Below are 23,105 nucleotides of genomic sequence, written 5' to 3'. Positions count from 1 at the left end.
TGCGTGGCTGTGGCTGCTGGTTGCTGTGGGTGAAAACGAAATCAACAGTGAATTTTTTTTTTTGAATTAGGGATTTGTGAACAGTGATTTGTGATTTTTGTTTTTTTTTTTATTTTTTTGTTTTTTTTTAAAAAAAAAATATATATATATATATGTATATATAAAAGAAAGAAAAGAAGGAAAAAATAAATTTTTTTTTTTTAGTGATGAATCACTTTGAGACACTAAAAATTTCAGAAGTACTTTTCTAATAAGCACGTGGGCACGCCTTAAAACCATTTTACTTTAAAAATCATAGAAGTACTTATTAGTTAAGACGTGGGCACGCCTTATCGAAAAGTTTCTTCTAGCCAAAATAAGCAAACACATTATTTTTTTTAAAAAAAAATCTGAATCAAAATTAAAAGAAGATATAACAAAAACCAAAATAAATAAATCATTTGGGTTACCTCCCAAAAAGCGCCTTTGTTTTATGTCTTTGGCTAGACACATTTATGCATCAATCTCCATAATTGGGACTCTCGAGAGCCACATCCTCCACAATATTCACTGAAAAACCTTCATAAAAAGGTTTTAAGCGATGACCGTTAACCTTAAAAACTTTGTTAGAGCTCGAACTCAGAATCTCAACTGCACCATGAGGAAAAACATTAGTAACAATAAAAGGTCCAACCCAGCAAGAACGTAATTTGCCCGGAAAAAGTTTAAGCTTAGAATGAAAAAGAAGAACTTTTTGACCAACAGAAAACTCCTTTCTCAAAATCATTCTATCATGAAATGTCTTCGTTTTTTCCTTGTAAAAAACTTCCTGCACTATAGGGTTAATAATATCCATAGAAAATACCGAATGTTCCTCACTAGGATATTTCATGGCATCATTCATATTGAATTTTATAACCTCTCCATCAAACTCCATAGTGAGAGTCCCTTTATGTACATCCATTTTAGTCCTAGCAGTCTTAAGAAAAGGTCTTCCTACCAAAATTGGGATAGAATTAGAGGAGTTATCATCTTCCATATCAAGTACATAAAAATCAGCAGGAAAAACCAACTCATTAACTTGTACTAAGACATCTTCTAATACCCTATCAGGATATGCATTAGACCTATCAACTAGTTGAATTATCACGCCAGTTTCTTTTAATTTACCAACATTCAAAGATGAATAAATAGAACGAGGCATGACATTAATAGAAGCTCCTAGATCTAACAAAGCCTTTTCAATTCTAACACTACCTATTTTACAAGGGATAGTAAACATACCTGGATCCTTACACTTAGAAGGTAGTTTCTTTTGAAGAACTGCTGAAACATTCTCCCCCATGTGAACTTTTTCATCTCCTCTTAATTTTCTCTTAGAGGTGCACAGTTCCTTAAAGACTTTAGCATATCGAGGTATTTATTTTATAGCATCTAATAAAGGAATATTTACCTCAACCTTACGAAATGTCTCAAGGATGTCTTTCTCTTGTTCCTCCTTCTTGGATTTTACAAACCGGCTTGGAAAAGGAGGAGGTATCGCAATAGGTAAGGGTTTCGCTCTGGTGGGTTGCGCATCTTGAGATTTAGGCATCAATTCATTCTTCTCAAGCTCATCTTCTACATGCTTTGTCACTTTCTTACTAGGCTCTTGTAACTCTTTTCCACTTCTAAGGATGATAGTACTAACGTTTTGCTTTGGATTCACCTCAGATTGTGAAGGCAATCTCCCTAATACTTGAGACTCCAGACGGCTCACTGTAGTCGCCAATTGACTCATTTGGTTCTCCAAATTCTGAATGCTTGCTGTAGTTGCCTGCTGAAATTGTTGAGTGTTAGTCGCAAGTGATTTAACAATTTCTTCAAGAGATATACCTGACTTGGAGTTTGACTGTGGAGGTGCTGGTTGTCTTGGTGGATACTATTGTGGGAATCCTGACGGCCTAACTCCATAGCTGAAGTTGGGGTGATCCTTCCATCCCGGATTGTATGTTTGTGCATAAGGATCATACCTCCTCTAAGGCATGCCTGGAAATCCTCCAACTGCATTGGCTTGTTCAACGGGTTCTTCTTGAAGTGTAGGACACATATCAGTTGAATGACCCATATTGTAACAAATGCCACAAGTCTTCACCTGTTGCACATTACCTACAACAAACTTTTCCACAAGAGAAGTAAGTTTATCTAAACGTTGTTCAATAGAAGAAATATTTACCTCATTCACCTTCCTTGAAGTGAGATCTTGCCTGCTGCCAAATTGTTGTGCGTTGGTAGCCATATTTGATATCAACTCCCTTGCTTGAGTAGGGGTCTTGTTCACCAACACGCCTCCACTAGCAGTATCTATCATACTCCTATCCATCAATGATAGTCATTCGTAAAAATATTGAATAAGAAGTTGATCAGAAATTTGATGCTGAGGACAGCTGGCACACAATTGTTTGAATCACTCCCAATACTCATACAAAGTCTCCCCAGGAAGTTGTCTGATCCCACAAATGTCTTTTCTAATGTTAGCAGCTCTTGAAGCAGGAAAGTACTTCTCGAGGAACTGCTTCTTCAAACCATTCCACGTTGTAATCGATCCAGGAGGCAAGTAGTTCAACCAATCTTTAGCTAACCCATCTAAAGAGAACGGAAAAGCACGCAACTTAATCTGCTCTTCAGTCACGCCTTGTGGTCTCATACTTGAACACACAACATGAAACTCCTTAAGATGTTTATAAGGATCTTCACCTGCAAAACCATGAAACTTGGGTAATAAATGAATAAGACCGAACTTTAATTCAAAATTTACCTCCAAGTCTACATATTGAATGCAGAGTGGTTGCTGATTCAAGTCTGGTTCAGCTAACTCTCTAAGAGTTCTTTCTACAGGTGCAGCTCTATCCATCACTTGTTCTTCTGAATCGCTAGATGATTCAACTAAATCAGGCACCGTATCTGTTTCAGAAAGCAAAGGCGACGAGGATTGTTGCTTAGCTCGCTTCGTTTGCTGTCTCAGCTGGCGAGCTTTCTTCTCAATTTCAGGATCAAATGAAAGTGTACCTGTACGAGAAGAACGAACCATACACCAAGTAAAATGTAAAAAAGATTAAATAAACGACACCAATCCCCGGCAACGGCGCCAAAATTTGATGGTTGTCGAAGCCAACAAAAATAAATTCCTACTCTAAATAAATTGTGTATAGTGATTGAGCAGGGTCGTGTCCACAGAGATCGGTAATTATTTAAATCCTTTTGAAACGTAAAACGTAAAATGGGGGAATTGTTGACAATAATAAAAATCAAATTAAAATAACAAGAATGCAAATTAAAGTTGTAATTCAAATTGGAGAAAGCTCTGGTTGAAGGAATTAACTCAGCTTGATTCGACTACTGATCATTGATTCGACTACTGATCATTGATTCAAATATAGATTATTATTACTTATGAATAGACCGGTTATAGCTACTGAGACCCTCTAATAGCCAATCTCTCCTTAACTAGTCGATAACCAAGGTACGACCGTTGGTTATTTCCCTAATCAATAGACAACCCTAGATACGTTCATAGGATTTAATCAATTGACAGCCTGAAAAACCAGAGAAACCCAAATCATAATCAACACATATGATGATTCATTTAAATTAGATTGTTTATTCTCACAACACAACTCACTGCTATGTTATTTGTCACAAACATTAAAATCTTCATACGATGAATCCTTTAATTGACAATAGATTAAGTTGATAATTAAATAGTGGCCAATTACCTAATTAACAAACATAATCATGAAATTAATTCAGAGAATAAACAAATACCCAAAAAGCAATAAAACAATTAAAGTATAAGAAAGATCTCACAGTAGTAATGAATCAAAACTTCATTATCCTTCAACCAGAAAAATAGGTTTAGTTCTTCATAGAGAGAAGAGAAAAGTTTAGATTTAGGGTTTCTTTCTTTTCTCCCCAATCCCCTATTTTCACAATAGATTCCTCCCTTAAATACTCTCTCTCTCCTCTCTTTTAGAATTCTATTTAAAATAAAATACTAATATCTGAAATATTAAATTCGTAATTACAAAAATAACCAAAAATACAAAACACGTTAAACTAAAAACTGCAGGTCCGTAGTTGACAACACGCGCCCACACCTTATCAACAAAGTTCTTCTGACGCTCATAATTTCTCCAAGAGAACAATCATCCTTAAACATCATCTTATAGCTCAATTTTATCACCAATCAATAGAATTGCACCTACAAAAGTAAAACACAAGTAAATCACTATTATTAAGTGCAAAACATCGATATTAAGGGAAGTAAACAATGCAAAACTAGTGCATAAATTGCACTCTAACACCACTTCAGAAAAAAATTTGTCTGTAGGATAGCGTTCTTGCAACCTTTTTGAATTTCCAAATTTCTTGAAACAACAAAAACATTTGAAGGCGCTAGACCTTTCCTCCAACAAACTACATGGAAACATACCTAAATGGCTGTTGAACCCAAGCATGCAGAATTTCAGCTACTTAAACCTTTCCAAAAACTCTTTAACTGGGTTTGATCAACATCCTTCTGTTTTTCCCTGGAGTAGTGGTGAATTTACTTTAGATCTCAGTTCTAATTTCCTTCAAGGACCAATCCCAGCTCCACCCACCAAAACAAGGCACTATCTAGTTTCAAAGAACAACCTAACAGGGGAAATTCCATCATGGATATGCAATTTGAGTAGTCTTTATATCCTTGATTTGTCAGACAATAACTTAAGCGGTGAGCTTCCTCGATGTTTGGGCAATTTCAGTGGTGAACTTTGAGTGCTAGACTTGCAAGGGAACAACTTCTTTGGGACCATCCCAGATACCTTCATGAATGGAAGTAATTTGGGGATAATTGATATGAGCCATAATTTATTACAAGGAAGAATTCCTAAATCATTAGCCAATTGTGCAGTGTTAGAAATTATTGATCTTGGGAATAACCAAATCATTGATACTTTTCCTGCATGGTTGGGAACTCTTTCGGAGTTAGATATTCTCGTCTTACAATCCAACAACTTCCATGGTGAAATCAAGGAACATAAAATGGAGTGTGGATTTCCGAAGCTTCGAATCGTTGACCTATCTAACAACAGTTTTACAGGTAATCTTCCATCTAAATATTTTCAATGTTGGAATGCCATGAAATTTGTCAATGCGAGTCAACTGAGATACATGCGAAATTTTCTCTCTTCGTATTTTTCGTTTGACTTCTATGGATATTTTCCCCATTATTATTACTCATTGACAATGAGCAACAAAGGCCAAATGTTGTCCTATGAAAAGATTCCATATATCCTTACCGCCGTCATCCTCTCAAGCAATGGATTTCATGGAGAGATTCCAACATCGATTGCCAATTTAAAGGGGCTTCAAGTTCTGAGCCTCGCCAACAATAACCTCGAAGGGCATATTCCATCATGTTTCGGCGACCTAACAAAATTAGAATCATTGGATCTCTCAAACAACTGGTTTTCGGGACAGATTCCACAGCAGCTAACTGGGCTCACATTCCTTGAATTCTTCAATGTCTCACACAACAATCTCACGGGACCCATTCCAGAAGCAAACCAATTTCCTACATTTGACAGTAGTTCATTTGATGGGAACTCTGGATTGTGTGGAAAGCCTTTGTTCAAAGAGTGTGAGAATTCTGAAGCTCCAGCAAATGAAGATCAGATTGCAGACTCGAAGGCTCTGCTTTCAGGCGCATTTGATTGGGAAATCGTTCTGATAGGTTATGCAGGTGGAGTTGTTGCGGGATTAGTTCTCGGGTTCAACTTCAGCACAGGGATAGTCGGATGGTTTCTGGAGAAATTGGGGATGCAGCAAAAAAAAAGAAGGAAAAATAGGAGACGTAGAAACTGAATGTAATTAGGCTTTTTCTTCGAAGGGTTTGCACTATTAATTATGAGTACTTGTTTTTCTTTTCTTTATATTGTTAGTGTACTATTTTTGTGATTGTTTTTAATTTTGCTATTGTAATATGGTTGTGGTGGTGTAATGAAAGCTTCATTCATAAAAGAAAATTAATAGTGTTTGGAAATTAATATATTTTTTTCAATGATGATTTTAAGACCATTAAAATAGTGATAACAATAACAGTTTTGAGCAAAAGCTCAACTACAGTACAAGAATAGTGAAATAGACTTTAATCGGGGCAGTGGAGATTGTCTTCTCAGTGACCCAATGGATTATAACATCCGTTTCTTTGAAACTACTGTAAGGCATATTGAACACAAGGTCACTGTGTACACAAAATGTACATGTCCAGATTTTCTTTAATCAAAATCTATTCATTCATTGGAATACAATCAATGCGACAGGGACTTGAGCATTCGCAAGTTGACAGTCAAATACCAAACTCATTGCAATTTTTTCTTCTTTTTTGGACGTGTAAACACGCCTAAAGTTATGTAGAGTTGCTTTCATTTTTACTTAATTAAGAATAATTTTTACTTAACTAAGAATAATATGGTCTCTTTAATTAAGTTAAAAAAAAAATTCAAACTCTAAAACTAGACATCCAAATTTATTCCATTAATCCATTATTTAATTAGCTAGCTAGGTACTATTTTAGTTAGTTTAGAAAGTGCGCTTTTTGATGATCAACATCGTAAACTAGTTGAAAGGGTGAAGTTAAATACAAAAAAAATTTAAACAAATACCCCTCCTCACTCGTGTGAGCGGGATTCAACTTTTAAATTGGAACTAGTTAAGCAGTAGCAATCATTCTTGGTTATAAATATTCCATAAATATTATGATTTGTTTTAATGGAACTTATTTTACGATGAGAACATTCAAGTCTTTTTCACAATTTAAATAAAAAATTATGTTTTTGGCCAGTAATTAGTATAATATTGAAATCTGATAGCCAGTGCAACAAATTGGGAGAACTGGTTCTATTCTTTTCTTTTACTTTAATCCTCCTTAATTACACGAGGAGAGTAGAGAGTTAAAGAAAATGCAGAGACATCGGACAACAGAGTTAGAGTTCTCTATCTATATGAGAAATCTAATCCCAAATGAAACACAGCACACAAGCACTGATGGAGTAGAAGATCTCATTCAAGGCACTGTTGGAGGATACGGAATACTCAACATGGCGTGAAGGAAAAGTTAAGCGAAGTGGTAATAGTGGGAAAAGGAGAAAAAAGAACCAAATTTTAATAAAGACAGACCTAAATTGATACTCATTATTAAAGACAGACTCTCACTAGTCTCGAGTCAATGTTCCATGAGCCTTTGTCACGTCCTAGTCATTTCTACATCCCTCCTTCGTCATTCCTATCTTAAAAACTAAGAAATAATTTTCTAACACGAAATATGTAAAGATCATGCAAAGACCTAAAACACTTGACGGAAATTGAGCTTGCCATCACTAAAAATTGATACTTGAAGACTTCTATTTGCTAGCCGCTAGTCTCTGTCTGCGAGCCTTGATCGTCTGTGGACAATAATTTATGATGACTAATAGTGAATCCGACAATATAAAATGAAATACCTTTAATTGATCTAAATTAAAAATTATGTCAATTTTAGTAAATCCAAGTTCATTAAAATTTTTTCTGGTGTCTGTGTGGGGTTAGTTGATCGTGTCAAAAATTGTCACTTCTACTACAATGGATTTGTTTGCATAAAAAACTATTTAATTATCATCTGTTTTTCACTATTTTTTTTAATAACTTAATAAACACCTCGGCTAAGGAAGGGAATTCACCATTTGCCACTTGTTGTACGTAAGATTTATTTGAACTTTGAGCTGATATCACATGAAAATAATATTTTATCCATAAAAAGTTAGATCCAACGGAAAATAATATTTTATCCATAAAAAGTAAAGAAGTACGATTGCTGAGGATGCAGAACCAAACAGCTTATCTATGGCCCAGCTGCTGCTGATCTTCACATGTAGGGTTTAAAGCGGAATAGGACTCAGCTACACGCCTAAAGTTATGTAGAGTTGCTTTGATTTTTACTTACTTAAGGATAGGACTCACCTATAATGTTTTCTTCAATTAATTTTTTTTTAAAAAAATTCAGACTCGAAAACTAGACATCCACGTCTATTCCATTAATCCATTATTTAATTAGCTAGCTAGGCATTATTTTAATTAGTTTAGAAAGTGTGTTGTTTGATCATTAACATCGTAAACTTGTTGAAATCGTAATTACTAGAAGTGATTGGCTGTGCTAGGCACATAGTCAATAGCTAGAATATGTGAAATATTATAAATGCCATGTGCTGAATAAGTAATATTTTGGATAATTTAAAAAAAAAACACAGGAACCAAGTATTTGAATTAAACCGTAAGGACTACTTCATGGATAGGATGAATTTTGAATGAAAATTTTGAAATCTAAGAGAAAACATGATGATACGAAAACAACGAGTAAGTAGCAAAAATATAGAACAAATTTTGCAAATCATTAAATACGTGCATTTATGTTTATTCGGTTTACTCAAACAGAGATCCATTCAAATTTGAAACAGAAAATAAGATAAATAATTCATAAAGATTTGAAAACGTTGAGGTGCCGTGGGCTTGATCCAAAACGTTGTTATGAAATCACCTACAGTCAAACAGAGGCGGATCTACTTCGCAATTGTCCCTGGTGGAAGAAAAAATGTCTTAATTTCATGTTAATCTTGGGATAATCATTTTTCTATCGGAGCAATTTTGTTAAGAAAATTTAATAATGAATCAATTTTATAAATTATCTTTTCAGTGGGGCCAATTGATAGTTGTTGAAAATTGGTTTAAACTAAAAAGTACAAAGTGTATTCCATTAGCATATTTATTGTGGACATTAGTTTTGGTTCTACCTGTTGCCAGTATCACTGTAAAAGAGCATTTGGGCAATGCACATCATGAAGAATTGACTGCGGCATTGCATTGGAGATCGTTAGACGAATGATTGCCTGTTTATAGTATATAGAAAAAAAGATGTAATTAATAGTAGTGATAGCGAGAAATTATTGAACATTTCAAAAATATGAAAACACGTGGAGAACAAGTGTAAGAATGTTTTTCATGACTAGTATCAATAGATATTAAATTTTGAATATTTATTTTATTAAGTTTTTTTTTATAATATTGTCCCCACTACATTAATTTTTTGAATCCAATCATACGCACAACAACCCCATTATCAATGAGATAAAAACTCAAAAATTCGGTCCTCTTAGTTACTCTTAATTCCATTAGCTTGCCGTATTAATTCTTTTTTTTTCCTCTTCATAACTACAAATTACCGATTATGGTTTGCAAGCCATCGAGACAAAACATCCTCACTTGATTCTAGTCTTCTGATAAGGTCTTTTTAACAATAAAATAAAGGAACATTTACCTGACAACAATACGTCAGCATCGATGACAATTGCCGTCAAGTATGCAGAATATTTAAACATGCGGTGAAGAGAAGTTGTATTGAACCGGCAGCAATGGGGAAATTACGGAGAAAAATAAGGCAAATTGACCCATTCGATGACAAATTATTGAAAATGAAAGGAAACAAACCCACCATAGACAAGTTATGATACAAATACAATTAACACTTATTATAGACCGACTCTCCCTGGTCTTGAGTCAATATTCCATGGGCCTTCGTCACGTTATAGTCATGCACAGGGGTGGTAATTTATGATACAAATACAATTAATGCATAAATCCGACTCCAAAATTAGCGATTTCGAAATTGACCCACCATAGGCAAGTTTGATAGATCCTCTTAAATAATTTTCTTAATAAATTATCAATAATACATTAAATTAAAAAAAATATTTTAGTGGTACTTTGCCGCTTCACAACTTAATTTTTGTTAGCTAATGCATGTTTGTTTATTGACGTCTATTTCCCCAGTCTTCTAATAATTTTCTAATGCGTTCGAAGAAAATTGCATGTAAAGCATGCATTGTGCGCTCGAAGACTTCACTTAAAATTGACGTCTATTTCCCCAGTCTTCTAATAAAGCATGCACTGTGCGCTCGAAGACTTCACTTAAAATTGAGCTTAGCTATTAGGAGAAAATTGCCAATTAATTGAAACTTCACTTAATTTCTCACTAATCACTAGCCTCCGGTCAATATTTGAGTTAGACTTAACCTGGGAACAAGTCTAAAGTTGTTTAAAGAGAGTCCCTTTGCTTTTGGCTTAATGTTCAAGAATCATAGGTTTCTCTTTAATTTATTAAAAACTACCTAAACTCTAAAAGTAAACGCACTAATAATTATTTCATTTATTTATTATTTAATAATTGCTTACGATGTTGATCATTAATTAACATCATAAAATAGTCGAAATCGCAATAACTGGGTAGGCAGAGTAAAAGGGTGAAATTCATTTACAATAGAATTTAAACGAATAAACAGAACTATTTATACATATATTAATTAATCTCAAATTTCGATGACGTAGAAACAAAGCAGAGAAGATATATGAATATGAACATCCAGTAATCTATCACTTGTCAGCTTCCAATAGAAATTAATTGCGAATTGCCTATAAAAGCTGACCACGATGCTGATGTCTCTTCACATTGATAAAGTTTAATAGATTTTACTGCGAGGAAACAATGGGTTTATCCCTAAGTTTTTTCTCAATATTTGTGCTGTTTGTTTTTTCCCTCATCATCTTTAATTTTGCAACTGCAAACTTCAGTACTGCTTCTTCTGTGCTGCCAATCTGTCACGACGATGAGCGCTCTGCATTATTGCAATTCAAAGAAGGCCTAATCATTAATGTCCCCATTGAGGAGAGTCACCATAATTATCCTTGGAGCTATGAATGTCGTCCTAAAGTGGCATCCTGGAAGCAAGGAGAAGGTAACGTTGACTGCTGCTCTTGGGACGGCGTTGAGTGCAGTGAGAACAATGGTCATGTCATCAAGCTAGACCTCTCCAACAGCTGCCTCCAAGGTTCCATCAACTCTAGCAGCAGCCTTTTCAATCTTATCCATCTTGAGTGGTAATCTAGCTGGTAATGACTTCCGTTACCCTGAAATCCCTCCAGAAATCGCCAACCTTTCGAGATTATCTTATCTAAACCTCTCAGATTCTTTCTTTACTGGTCAAATACCATCAGAAATTTTAGAGCTCTCCAACTTAGTATCCCTTGATTTATCAGGAAATGGATATTCTGGAGGTTTTCTTGAACTCGGTAAAACCAGCCTCACAAATCTAGTCCAGAAGTTGACCAATCTTGAAACACTTAACCTTGGTCGAGTGTTGATATTTAATACTCCGATACCTCATAACTTGGGTAATCTATCTTCTTTGAGATTTCTGTCTTTGCAAAACTGCCTAGTGCAAGGTTAGTTTCATTATTATTATTAAAATTGTCTACTTAAATTAATATGTCGTGTCTATTGGTATTTCACTGGATGCTGATTGTTAAGTAAATAAAAGCACCAGGTCGGCCATGCTACTAATCTCTACCCCGGCATGGATCACCTCGGCCAAATAGTACGAGCAGAACACGGGGACAAGCATGAACCGATCATAGGCGATTACCAACCAGAGGTATATACCGAGCCGGTACCCGTCCCCCAAAAAAGCGGGAACACGATTCCACAGAATCGCGGTAGTTGCGCTGTTCCCAGAACCGTTGCGGGAGATGCGAGATCCCACATTTGCCCATAATGCAGCGGTTAGAGTTCCGGGAGGGACTGCCACTACCCGAAAAAGGTGGGGTGAAGGGCAAATGGAAACGTGGGGACAGCGGCTATAAAAGAGGAAGAAATCGATGAAGATGGGGATAGAAAAAAAGAGAGAGGGAAAACGCTGCCAAATTGCAATCAGGCCATTTCCTTACAAATTTTTAATAAACTCCTGGAATCCAAATTACACTGTTTTTCCGTAAACACCTTGTGCTAACTTAGGCATCGGAGGGTTTACGCCGGCAAAACCACCGGCGTCTCTGATCCATTTTTAGTGAGTGCAGGTCTATTGAGAGAAAGGAGGACGATTCCAATCCTAGTGAACGAGCAACAGTAGATAACACAAACGTTGGTGAAAGAATCTGGTCGGTCAAGAGGCTAGCAGATTTCAGCATCAACATTTTGGCGCCGTCTGTGGGGAGCTGGATAAAAAGCTACCACCGAATTAGTAGTTACCGGAGAAACATCGAACGATTAGACATGGATTTGTCAAGGAAGGACGCTTTGAGGGAGGATAACGAATCGGGGGAGACAATCACCCTTCGGAAAATTGCAAATGAAGCTCGAGAGAGGGTGATGCAAGATCGATTGGAGCGGATGGAGAAACAAATGGAGACTCTCACAGCCATATTGTTTGAGCTGAGGGATGAGCGGAGAAGGGATTGTGAAACCCCCGTGGGAAGAGACGAAGTTGGAGCAGAACCCAGCATCCGGGGGCGTAGAGTCGAGGAAATCCCTCCGCCCCCAGATCAACCTAATAGGGCGCATCCCCATAGAAGTACTGGTCGGGTCCCAGGGGAACACGTTGATAAAGGGAGAGACCAACCTCGCCCTGGACGAATACTGGGAATTAATGGCCGAGGGGCCAGTGTTGATGAAGGAGAGCTCAGACAGCGGTTGCAGAATGTCGAGCAGGAGCGAGACCAGATAGTTGCACGTGGTCCTGATCGTGCTATAGAATTGAAGGGGGAGGTGCGCAGATTGGCGCAGGTGATAGAGGAGATGCAGGGCAAGAGAAAGCCCCCGAGCTGGAGGATAATGCTAGATGAAGAATCTCCGTTATCAACTGAGATCATGAGTACCATAATCCCAAGAGATTTCCGCTTCCCCGACCTCAAATACTCCGGGCGAAGTGACCCGTTGGTGCACATTGAGCGTTTCAACGACATGACGGGTGTGCAGGGGCTGACACCAGCTCAGAGGTGTAGGATGTTCCCGTTGACACTAGAGGGACGAGCCCGAGAATGGTACCGCAAGCTGCCTCGAGGAAGTATAAAGGGGTATGAGCAGATGTGCCAGGAGTTGGCCGAGCAGTTCCGAGGGGCAGTGGCCCCAGAGGACGACATGATGGAATTGATGGGGATGAAGCAGGAGGAGCATGAATCCCTTCGGGATTTTGTAAAACGATACAACCGAGCCGTGCTGGATTTGGGAGCTTTTAATCACCCGCAGGCGTTGAGGGGATTAAAAGAAGGTGTAAGAATCGGTCGATTGTGGTATAACTTAAGGAGCCCCCTCGTACAGAATTACTCGTCGGGGTATGAGCAGGCGAGACGAGATATAGAAATCGAAGAGGAGAAATCAGCAAGAATTAAAAGTGAACAGCTGGAAGAGCTGAGGCGAAAGGAGCGGAGAGCCCTGAAAGGGAGCGGGTTGGGAAAGCGAACTGGAGAATCTTCAGGGATGGGCGGAATATCAGCTCGGTCCCGCCCTTACCCCATAGCTCCGAGAGCACAACAGTTCCAACACAGCCGGGCTCAACCTCAGCGCCCCCCAATCCCAGAGCGGCAGCGAGAATTCCGGCAGATGGCTGCCCACCCCTACCACAACACTCCCAGAGCATTACATGCAACCAATTCCAGGGCTAGTTGACCAAATCAGTTAGCAACTGGGACAGCCCAAGGTGACATTCATGATAGCTGAGCAGTTCAGCTGGTAGACCAGAGCTCGGCCTATAGACAGTACACTCCATTAAAGATCTCTATGGAGGAATTATATGAGAGGATCGAGAGACGAGGCCTGCTATACCCTCCAGCCCCAATAACAAAACCGACTCATCGACGGGATAAGGGCAGATTCTGCAAATTCCACGACACTCACGGTCACACTATCAGCCAATGTCGTGACCTGAAGATTCAGGTGGAAGATTTAGTAAGGAACCGATACTTGGATGAGTATGTAGACGGAGTGTCCCCTGTCATTGAGTTAGAGTACACACGGGATGAAGGAGTTGAGAGGGGTCTGGAACGAGAACAGCCGGCCATCCGTGTGATAGCAGGAGGGCCAACATTGGCCGGGGATTCAAACAGAGCACGGAAGAACTATGGGAGATACGCCATGACTGGTAAAGAGGTGCTTCTAAATTTGCCGGCAGCCAAAAGAGCAAAAGTGCGGCAAGTTCCCATTATGTGGACGGAGGATAACGAAGAGGGTATTCTGTATCCTCATGAGGATGCCTTGGTGATTAAGGCAAAGGTGGCCGGTACAGAATTGCAGCGAATACTGGTGGACACGGGCAGTTCAGTCGATATTCTGTTTAAGTCGGCCCTAGATGATATGGGGATTTCAGACTTAAAGCTGGAGCGGACGAATACATCCTTGAAGGGATTTGGAGGGGGACGACTAACTCCCATGGGGGTCATTGAACTCCCGATTACTGTGGGGACAAAGCCATTTGAAAGAACGATGATGCTGGACTTTGTCGTGGTAGAGGAAAGAAGTCCTTACCAGATGATATTGGGGAGACCGTTCATGAGGATAAGCCAATGTGTAATGTCCACGCATTATCTGGCGCTGAAGTACAGAATAAATGGAGTTGTGGGTGTAGTAAAAGGCGACCAAAGAATGGCGAGGAGCTGTTATGCTACAGCGGCCAAGGAAACGCTGCAGGTGACCTCTCTAGATAGCCGAGGGGATTCAAAAAATGGTCGCCAGGAACCTGTTGAGAAGCTGGAGGAGGTTGTTGTAAGTAGGAATGACCCTAGCAGAGTGGTTAAGGTCGGATCAGAATTGGGCGAAGCAATAAAAGACGAGCTAGTGAAGTGTCTACGGTCCCATGCAGATATATTTACCTGGTCTCATGAGGATATGCCAAGAATTGACCGCGGGGTAGCTTGCCACATGTTGGCCATAAAGAATGGGGCAAGGCCAATGAGACAGAAGAGGAGATTCTTTAACCAGGAAAGGTACGAGGCCATAAACACCAAGGTGGAGAAGCTGTTGAAAGTATGATTTATAAGGGAAGCCAGGTACCCAGAATGGATTTCAAATGTAGTCCTGGTAAAAAAGGCCAACGGGAAGTGGAGAATGTGTGTGGACTTCACGGACCTCAATAAGGCATGCCCAAAGGACAGTTTTCCCCTACCCAAAATAGATCAGCTGGTGGACTCAACAGCAGGTCACGGTCTGCTCAGTTTCATGGATGCCTTTTCTGGATACAACCAAATACCCATGGACGAGCAGGATGAGGAAAGCACTGCCTTTATAACTAACATGGGTTTGTTTTGCTACAGGGTAATGCCTTTCGGCCTAAAAAATGCAGGAGCCACCTATCAAAGGTTGGTAAACAAGATCTTCAAGCCGTTGATTGGACACACTATGGAGGTATACGTGGATGATATGATTACAAAGTCCAAAGAGCCGAGGGATCATGTGAAGCATCTAGAAGAGACCTTTGAATTACTGAGGAAGTATGAGATGAAACTAAACTCGGAGAAATGTGCATTTGGGGTCAGCTCGGGCAAATTCCTCGGATTCCTGGTAAGCCACCGAGGGATTGAGGCCAACCCCGAAAAAATACGATCGGTTACAGAAATGAGATCTCCGCGGACAGTTAAGGAGGTGCAGAGCCTTACAGGGAAATTGGCAGCATTGAACCGATTCATCTCGCGGGCCACAGATAAATGCCACCCTTTCTTCCAAATCATAAAGAAATTGAGAAAGATGGAGTGGACATCAGAGTGCGAGGAAGCATTTGGGCAGCTGAAGGAATATCTGGCCCGTGCACCGTTACTGTCAACTCCGAGAGAGGGTGACCAGCTGTTTCTGTACCTGGCAATCTCTGAATGGGCTACCAGCTCGGTTTTGGTCAGAGAAGAGGAAGGAAAGCAACACCCGGTATACTACACGAGCAAGGCCCTGGTAGACGCAGAAACCAGATATCCATTGATGGAGAGGTGGGCGCTGACTCTAATAACTGCAGCCCGAAAACTCAGACCGTATTTTCAGGCCCACCAGATTGTTGTGATAACTGACCAGCCTCTTTGGCAAACACTTCAAAAACCAGATGCATCTGGTCGGTTAGTAAAATGGTCTGTGGAGCTAAGTGAATTTGACCTCTCCTATAAACCCCGAGGAGCAATCAAAGCCCAAGCACTGGCAGAATTTATGGTTGACCGAGCGGAGCCAGGGGAAGAAGTTCGGGAGGAGCAACCAATAGAGCAGGAGAAAACAGAGGGGGTGTGGTTGATAATGGTTGATGGATCATGTAGTGAGCAAGGATCCGGAGCAGGAGTTGTAATACGGAGCCCAGAAGGGACCGAAATAACATATGCAGTGAAGTTCGAATTTCAGCTCACAAACAACCAAGCTGAATATGAAGCCTTTATCACCGGGCTCGGACTTGCACACGCTTTAAGAGCAGAGAGGATAGAAATTCGAGCAGATTCCCAATTGGTATGTAATCAGCTCAACGATCAGTTCCAAGCAAGGGGAGAGAAGATGGGTCTTTATTTGAAAAAGGCAAGGCAGATGGTCGGGCTTTTCCAAGAAGTGGAGGTAAAGCAGATATCCCAGAATGAGAATTACCGAGCAGATATGTTGGCTAGGATGGCCGCAATTGCAGATCCGAAATTACCTAAGTCGGTCCCACTAGAGGTAAGGACCTCGCCGAGTATAGGAGAGGAAGTGGAGGTGATGAGAGTAAGCACTGGAGAATCCTGGATGGACCCGATTCGCGCATATATCCGCGACGGAGTTTTACCAGAGGACAAAAGGCAAGCAAGAAAGTTAAAATGCCGAGCAGCGAGGTACACGCTACTAGATGAAGTGTTGTATCGCCGAGGGTTCACCTTGCCCCTTTTGAGATGTGTGGATGAGGAGGAGGCAGATTATGTACTGAGGGAGATTCATGAAGGAATATGCGGCAATCATTCGGGGGCAAGAACTTTAGCCTTCAAGGCACTTCGGCAAGGATACTTCTGGCCAACCATGCACCAGGATGCGAAAAGGATGACAAAGAACTGTAAAACCTACCAAAGCTTCTCTGAGGTTCCTGCACAACCCCCAGAAAAGCTGACCACTATGACATCCCTGTGGCCTTTCACTCAGTGGGGAATCGACTTGATTGGTCCGTTACCTAAGGGCCGGAGAGCGGCGACACATGCAATTGTGGCAATAGACTACTTCACCAAGTGGGTGGAAGTGGGGGCCCTCAGCCAAATCACGGAGAGAAAGACAACTGATTTCATTTGGAAGAACATCATCTACAGATACGGGATTCCCTATACCATCATTACAAACAACGGGAAGCAATTTGACAACGGCAACTTCAGGGAATTTTGCCAAAATTTGGGGGTGGATCTGAAGTTCTGCACCCTCGCTCACCCCCGGGCAAACGGATAGGTGGAAGCGGTCAACAAAGTGATAAAGAAGCTCTTGAAAACTAGGTTGGGAGAGAAGAAGGGAGCCTGGGTTGACGAGCTACCAAGAGTGTTATGGGCATACCGAACAACTCACAAAACCGCCACGGGGGAAACCCCGTTCGCTTTAGCTTTCGGTCATGAGGCGGTAGTCCCAGCAGAAATTGGAGTGGGGACACATCGAACGGAATATTTCACTGAGAAGCAAAATGACGAGCAGATCTGCTTAAGCCTGGACCTACTTGAGGAGAAAAGGGAAGGGGCCTCGCAGAAAGTGACCCAGTGTCAGCAAAGGGTTATGCGTTATTACAACAAGAACGTACGCGTGAGGCAGTTCCAAACAGAAGATTGGGTGCTCAGGAAGGTGAACCAAAACACCAGGAATCCCAACCATGGAGCTCTTAGACCAAAATGGGAAGGCCCATACAGGGTGATACGAGCAACTGGACCAGGAGCCTACAAGCTGGCGTATCCAGACGGACGAGAGGTGAAGAGGTCGTGGAACGCCGAGCACTTGAAAAAGTACTTCCAGTAAGCAAAGTGCTCTATTAGTTTTCATTTGGATAAGTTATTTCTGTTACGAACACGGTGATTTGTGACACACACATATATTCCATGTTTCTGTAACGCATTCGAAATTCAATAAAGATGAATTCAGTATGGAACTCGTCTGTTAGCAAACACATTAAATTCTACTAAGGCAAGAAAGTGCCTGCTTCTGCTCGGTCAAACGAAAGACCAGCAGCTAATCTACTAAAGCGAGTAAGTGCATGCTTCTGCTCGGTCACCAAAAGACCAGCAGCTAATCTACGAAAATTCTACAAAGGCAAGAAAGTGCCTGCTTTTGCTCGGTCAAACGAAAGACCAGCAGCTAATCTAGTAAGGCAAGAAAGTGTCTGCTTCTGCTCGGTCAAACGAAAGACCAGCAGCTAATCTACTAAGGCAAGAAAGTGCCTGCTTCTGCTCGGTTAAACGAAAGACCAGCAGCTAATCTAGTAAGGCAAGAAAGTGCCTGCTTCTGCTCGGTCACCAAAAGACCAGCAGCTAATCTACGAAAATTCTACGAAGGCAAGAAAGTGCATGCTTCTGCTCGGTCAAACGAAAGACCAGTAGCTAATCTACGAAAATTCTACGAAGGCAAGAAAATGTCTGCTTCTGTTCGGTCAACGAAAGACCAACAGCTAATTTATGAAAATTTTACTAAGGCAAGAAAGTGCCTACTTCTGCTCGGACAACGAAGGGACAGCAGCTAAATTTATGAGACTTTTACTAAGGCAAATATGTGTCTGCTCCTGCTCAGTCACCAAAGACCAGCAGGCGATTTTGCGAAAATTTTTACCAAGGCAAACGGATGCCTATTCCTGTTCGATGCACTAAAGAACCAACAGGCGAAACCAGATAAGAAAGCCAATAGAGAACATTTAAAAAAAAAATTCAAATGTTTACAGGGCAAATGAAAAACTACAGTCTTCACAAAAATAGACCTAAGGATTAGTAGAATCAACGGCCTCAGCAGGTGAAGGGTCAGCTATCTCGGGAGGCGGAAGATCAGCAACATCGGGAGGAGGAGGCATGGACCCCTGACCCACTTCAAAAGCACGCTGCCCAGCTTCACCCTCCTGCTCCCCATTCAAAGGAACCTCCACCTGCTCCTGCTCATCCTGCTCCTTATCTCCCTGGCCGGCCCCAGTCATATACCTCTCCACCCCAGATTCCAGCTTGCACATGTCGAGCTCGGGGTATTCTTCCTTGAGTACAGACATGATGCACTTATAGCTGAAAGCAACCCCGGAGTTATACTCAGCATCCAACCGATCATCCACATCAGCGGATTTACCTTTCTCTTCAGCCAGCTGGTCACTCAGGGATTTGATCTCTCCCTCAAGGGCGGTCCTCAGAGTATCTCTTTCACTTTGAGTAGCCTGAAGATCGGATTTCAGATCACCCAACTCACCTTCAAGCTTGGAGGAAGTAGACTCAGCAATCGTAACTTTCTCCTCAAGCTCCGTAAGCTGCTTGTTCAGCTCGGCCAGCTTCTCCTTGGACCGATCAGTAGATTCAGCTTTCTTTTTCAACTCCTGGTTATCAGCTTGAAGCTTCCTCTCATGACGCGCGGACACGGTCTTGTAACACGAGACCATTGTGGCCAGCCTGAAGGAGACTCTTTGAACAAAAGCAGCTAACTCGGAGAGGCCCATGCTCAAGTCGGAGTCTCCCCAGAAGAAAAATGGTACCTCAGGTCCGTCCCAGTTAACAAGAGGACCAGGTGGGAAGCCCCCGGGTTGGTAAGACTCAAATATCAATTTCCACTCTTAACTCATTTCACTCGCAAGACCAGAAACTGGGGGACTGGTGTTAAGTAAATAAAAGCACCAAGTCGGTCATGCTACTAATCTCCACCCCGGCATGGATCACCTCGGCCAAATAGTACGAGCAGAACACGGGGACAAGCATGAACCAATCATAGGCGATTACCAACCAGAGGTATATACCGAGCCGGTACCCGTCCCCCAAAAAAACAGGAACACGATCCCACAGAATCGCGGTAGTTGCGCTGTTCCCAGAACCGTTGCGGGAGATGCAAGATCCCACATTTGCCCATAATGCAGCGGTTAGAGTTCCGGGAGGGGCTACCACTACCCGAAAAAGGTGGGGTGAAGGGCAAATGGGAACATGGGGACATCGGCTATAAAAGAGGAAGAAATCGATGAAGATGGGGATAGAAAAAAAGAGAGAGGGAAAACGCTGCCAAATTGCAACCAGGCCATTTCCTTACAATTTTTTAATAAACTCCTGGAATCCAAATTACACTGTTTTCCCGTAAACACCTTGTGCTAACTTAGGCATTGGAGGGTTTACGCCGGCAAAACCACCGGCATCTCTAATCCATTTTTAGTGAGTGCAGGTCTATTGAGAGAAAGGAGGACGATTCCAATCCCAGTGAACGAGCAACAGTAGATAACACAAACGTTGGTGAAAGAATCTGGTCAGTCAAGAGGCGAGCAGATTTCAGCATCAACACTGATGTTCGCTTTTTTTCTTAAAAAAAAAACAGGAGGAATACCGTCTTCACTTGGTAATCTATCAAAGCTCATCTATTTAGACCTTTCATCGAATCAATTATCGGGTGAGATACCTGCTTCCATTGGAAATCTTGGTTCTTTAAAAGAACTAGACCTTTCAACAAATGAATTATCAGGTAGGCTGCCTTCTTCCATTGGAAATCTTAGTTCTTTGGAAAAACTAGACCTTTCACTGAATGTATTTTCGGGTGACATGCCTGCTGTCATTGGAAATCTTAGTTCTTTGAAAGCACTAGTTCTTTCAAAGACTAATTTTTCTAGTGATTTGCCAGCTTTCATCGGAAATCTTCCTTCTTTGGAAATACTTGATCTTTCAGGGAATAAAATTTCTGGTGAGTTGCCAGATTTCTTTGGAAATCTTCCTTCTTTGGAAGAACTTGACCTTTCAGGGAATCAATTATCGGGTGATTTTTCTGTCTCCACTGGAAATTTAACTTCTTTGAAGAGATTAAGCCTGGAGTCATGTAGTTTTTTGGGAAAACTTCCACCATCAGTAGGTAATCTAACCCAACTACAATGGTTGGGGCTTGCATCTAACAATTTTTCGGGTAACTTGCCTTCTACTATAGGCAATCTTAGGTCATTGGAAACTTTGGATATCTCTTCTTGCAATTTCTCAGGTCCAATTCCTTCTTCACTTAGGAATCTTACCCAACTTAGCTGCCTTGACCTTTCTCGGAATCATTTTAGTGGAGGAATGGAGCTGGATGTTTTTCTTATTAGCCTAAAAAATTTAGAAGTATTATATCTCTCATCAAATAGGTTGTCAGTGCACACCAAAGCCACCTCTAGTACCACTTCACAAAAATTTGGTACAGTAGGGCTGCGTTCATGCAATCTTACGGAATTTCCAAATTTCTTGAAAAACCAAAAGAATGTGGCCGTGCTTGACCTTTCCTCTAATAGAATTCATGGAAAGATACCTAAATGGTTGTTAGAGCAGAATTTCTCTTCCCTGAACCTTTCCCATAACTTGTTAACAGGACTTGATCAATATCCCGTTGTTTGTCCATGGGGTAACAGACCATTTTCTTTAGATTTTAGTTCTAATTTTTTGCAAGGCCCACTCCCAATTCCACCCCCACGAACCAGGAATTATCTAATTTCAAACAATAGCCTGATAGGGGGAATTGCACCATGGATTTGCAATTTGAATTTTCTTGAAGGCCTTGATTTGTCTCGCAATAACTTAAGTGGCTTGCTTCCTCATTGTTTAGGAAATATCAGTAATCACCTCTCAATATTAAATTTACAGCACAACAAATTTTTTGGAACCATTCCTCAAACCTTCTTAGGGGTAGAGTGGTTGAGGATGATTGACTTAAGCGATAATCTATTACAAGGAAGAATTCCGAGATCTCTGGTCAATTGCTCAAACTTAGAATTTCTTGATCTTGGGAACAACCAGATTAGTGACACATTTCCCTCTTGGTTAGGAGCTCTTCCAAACTTGAATATTCTCATCCTACAATCCAACAAATTTCATGGCATTATAAGGGAACCTGGAACTGATTGTGGATTTCCTAAACTCCGCATTATTGACATCTCTAGCAATAGATTTATTGGAAAGCTTCCATCCAAGTACTTCCAGTGTTGGAATGCTATGCAAGTTGTTAATACAAGTGAGCTAAAATACATGCAAGGCGTGATTTTACGAGCATCGTATGTCAGCGAGGAATATGGCATTTATGATTACTCATTGCAAATAAGCAACAAAGGCCAAATGATGTCATATGACAAGGTTCCAAATTTCCTCACGGGCATTGTTCTCTCGAGCAACAGATTCGATGGGGAGATTCCAACATCAATTGCCAATTTAAAAGGACTTCAAGTTCTCAGCGTCGCCAACAACAGTCTCCAAGGCCATCTTCCATCATGTTTGGGCAATCTAACAAATATGGAGTCGTTGGATCTCTCAAACAACAGGTTTTCAGGACAGATTCCTCAACAACTAGTTGATCTCACATTCCTTGAATTCTTTAATGTCTCACACAACAATCTCACTGGACCCATACCACAAGGAAACCAATTTCCTGAATTTGACAATAGTTCATTCGATGGAAACCCGGGATTGTGTGGAAGGCCTTTGTCCAAAGAATGTGAGAATTCTGAACCTCCAACAAATCAGGATCATCATATTGACGGCTCAGAAGAGTCTCTGTTTTCAGGCGCCTGACTGGAAAATCATTCTGATACGCTATGCGGGTGGACTTGTTGCAGGATTGGTTCTCGGGTTCAACTTCAGCACAGGAATAGTCGGATGGATTTTAGAGAAATTCGGAATGCAGCAAAAAACAATGAGGAGAAAGAGGAGACTTAGAAACTGAATGTAATCAGGCTTTTTCCTTTGAAGAGTAAGCACTAGCATGTGTACGCGTTTCTCTTTTCTTTAAATTATCGTTGTAATATGTTTTGATTGCTTTAAAATCTGTCATTGTTATACCGTTTTTAAGTCTGTTATTGTAATACTGTTGTGGTTATTTTAATGGAAATTTATGTTTTTCTTTTTATAAAAAATAAAAAATTGCTTGTATCACATTAAGTCAACTTCAGTATAAGGGGTGATTTTGCTTGAAATGCATCAGTTTTGACAAAACAGTAGGCTAATGGTTCATATAGAAATTTGGGATCCCGCGGGGGGGGGGGGGGGGGGGGGGGGGGGGGGGGGTGGAGTTGAGCAGAACCAGGAGACGTATAGAAACTGTAACTTTCTTTGAAGACTTCTAG

The 23,105-nt window shown here is 40.6% G+C and overlaps 3 protein-coding genes across 3 annotated transcripts; all 3 read left to right on the top strand.

The window, feature by feature from the left end:
• The first annotated feature begins 4,827 nt into the window (after window positions 1-4,827).
• LOC18034109 (receptor-like protein 9DC3) lies at window positions 4,828-5,865 on the top strand. The gene has a single exon (XM_024179714.1). It carries the CDS (start codon window positions 4,828-4,830, stop codon window positions 5,863-5,865), a length of 1,038 nt encoding a protein of 345 aa, XP_024035482.1.
• Window positions 5,866-14,962: 9,097 nt separating this feature from the next.
• Window positions 14,963-17,830, top strand: LOC112096287 (protein NYNRIN-like). Its single transcript, XM_024179713.1, has 2 exons — window positions 14,963-17,241; window positions 17,323-17,830. Exons 1-2 carry the CDS (start codon window positions 14,963-14,965, stop codon window positions 17,828-17,830), a joined length of 2,787 nt encoding a protein of 928 aa, XP_024035481.1.
• A 2,043-nt stretch (window positions 17,831-19,873) lies between these two features.
• LOC18035210 (receptor-like protein 9DC3) lies at window positions 19,874-22,554 on the top strand. The gene is made up of 3 exons (XM_024179712.1): window positions 19,874-19,944; window positions 20,201-20,268; window positions 20,351-22,554. Exons 1-3 carry the CDS (start codon window positions 19,874-19,876, stop codon window positions 22,552-22,554), a joined length of 2,343 nt encoding a protein of 780 aa, XP_024035480.1.
• Window positions 22,555-23,105: the final 551 nt, after the last annotated feature.

Source organism: Citrus clementina, unplaced genomic scaffold, assembly GCF_000493195.1.
Source record: "Citrus clementina cultivar Clemenules unplaced genomic scaffold, Citrus_clementina_v1.0 scaffold_8, whole genome shotgun sequence".
Taxonomy (NCBI): Eukaryota; Viridiplantae; Streptophyta; class Magnoliopsida; order Sapindales; family Rutaceae; genus Citrus; species Citrus x clementina.
The sequence above is the reverse complement of the archived record's forward strand: the minus strand, read 5'-3'. Positions and strand labels throughout refer to the sequence as shown.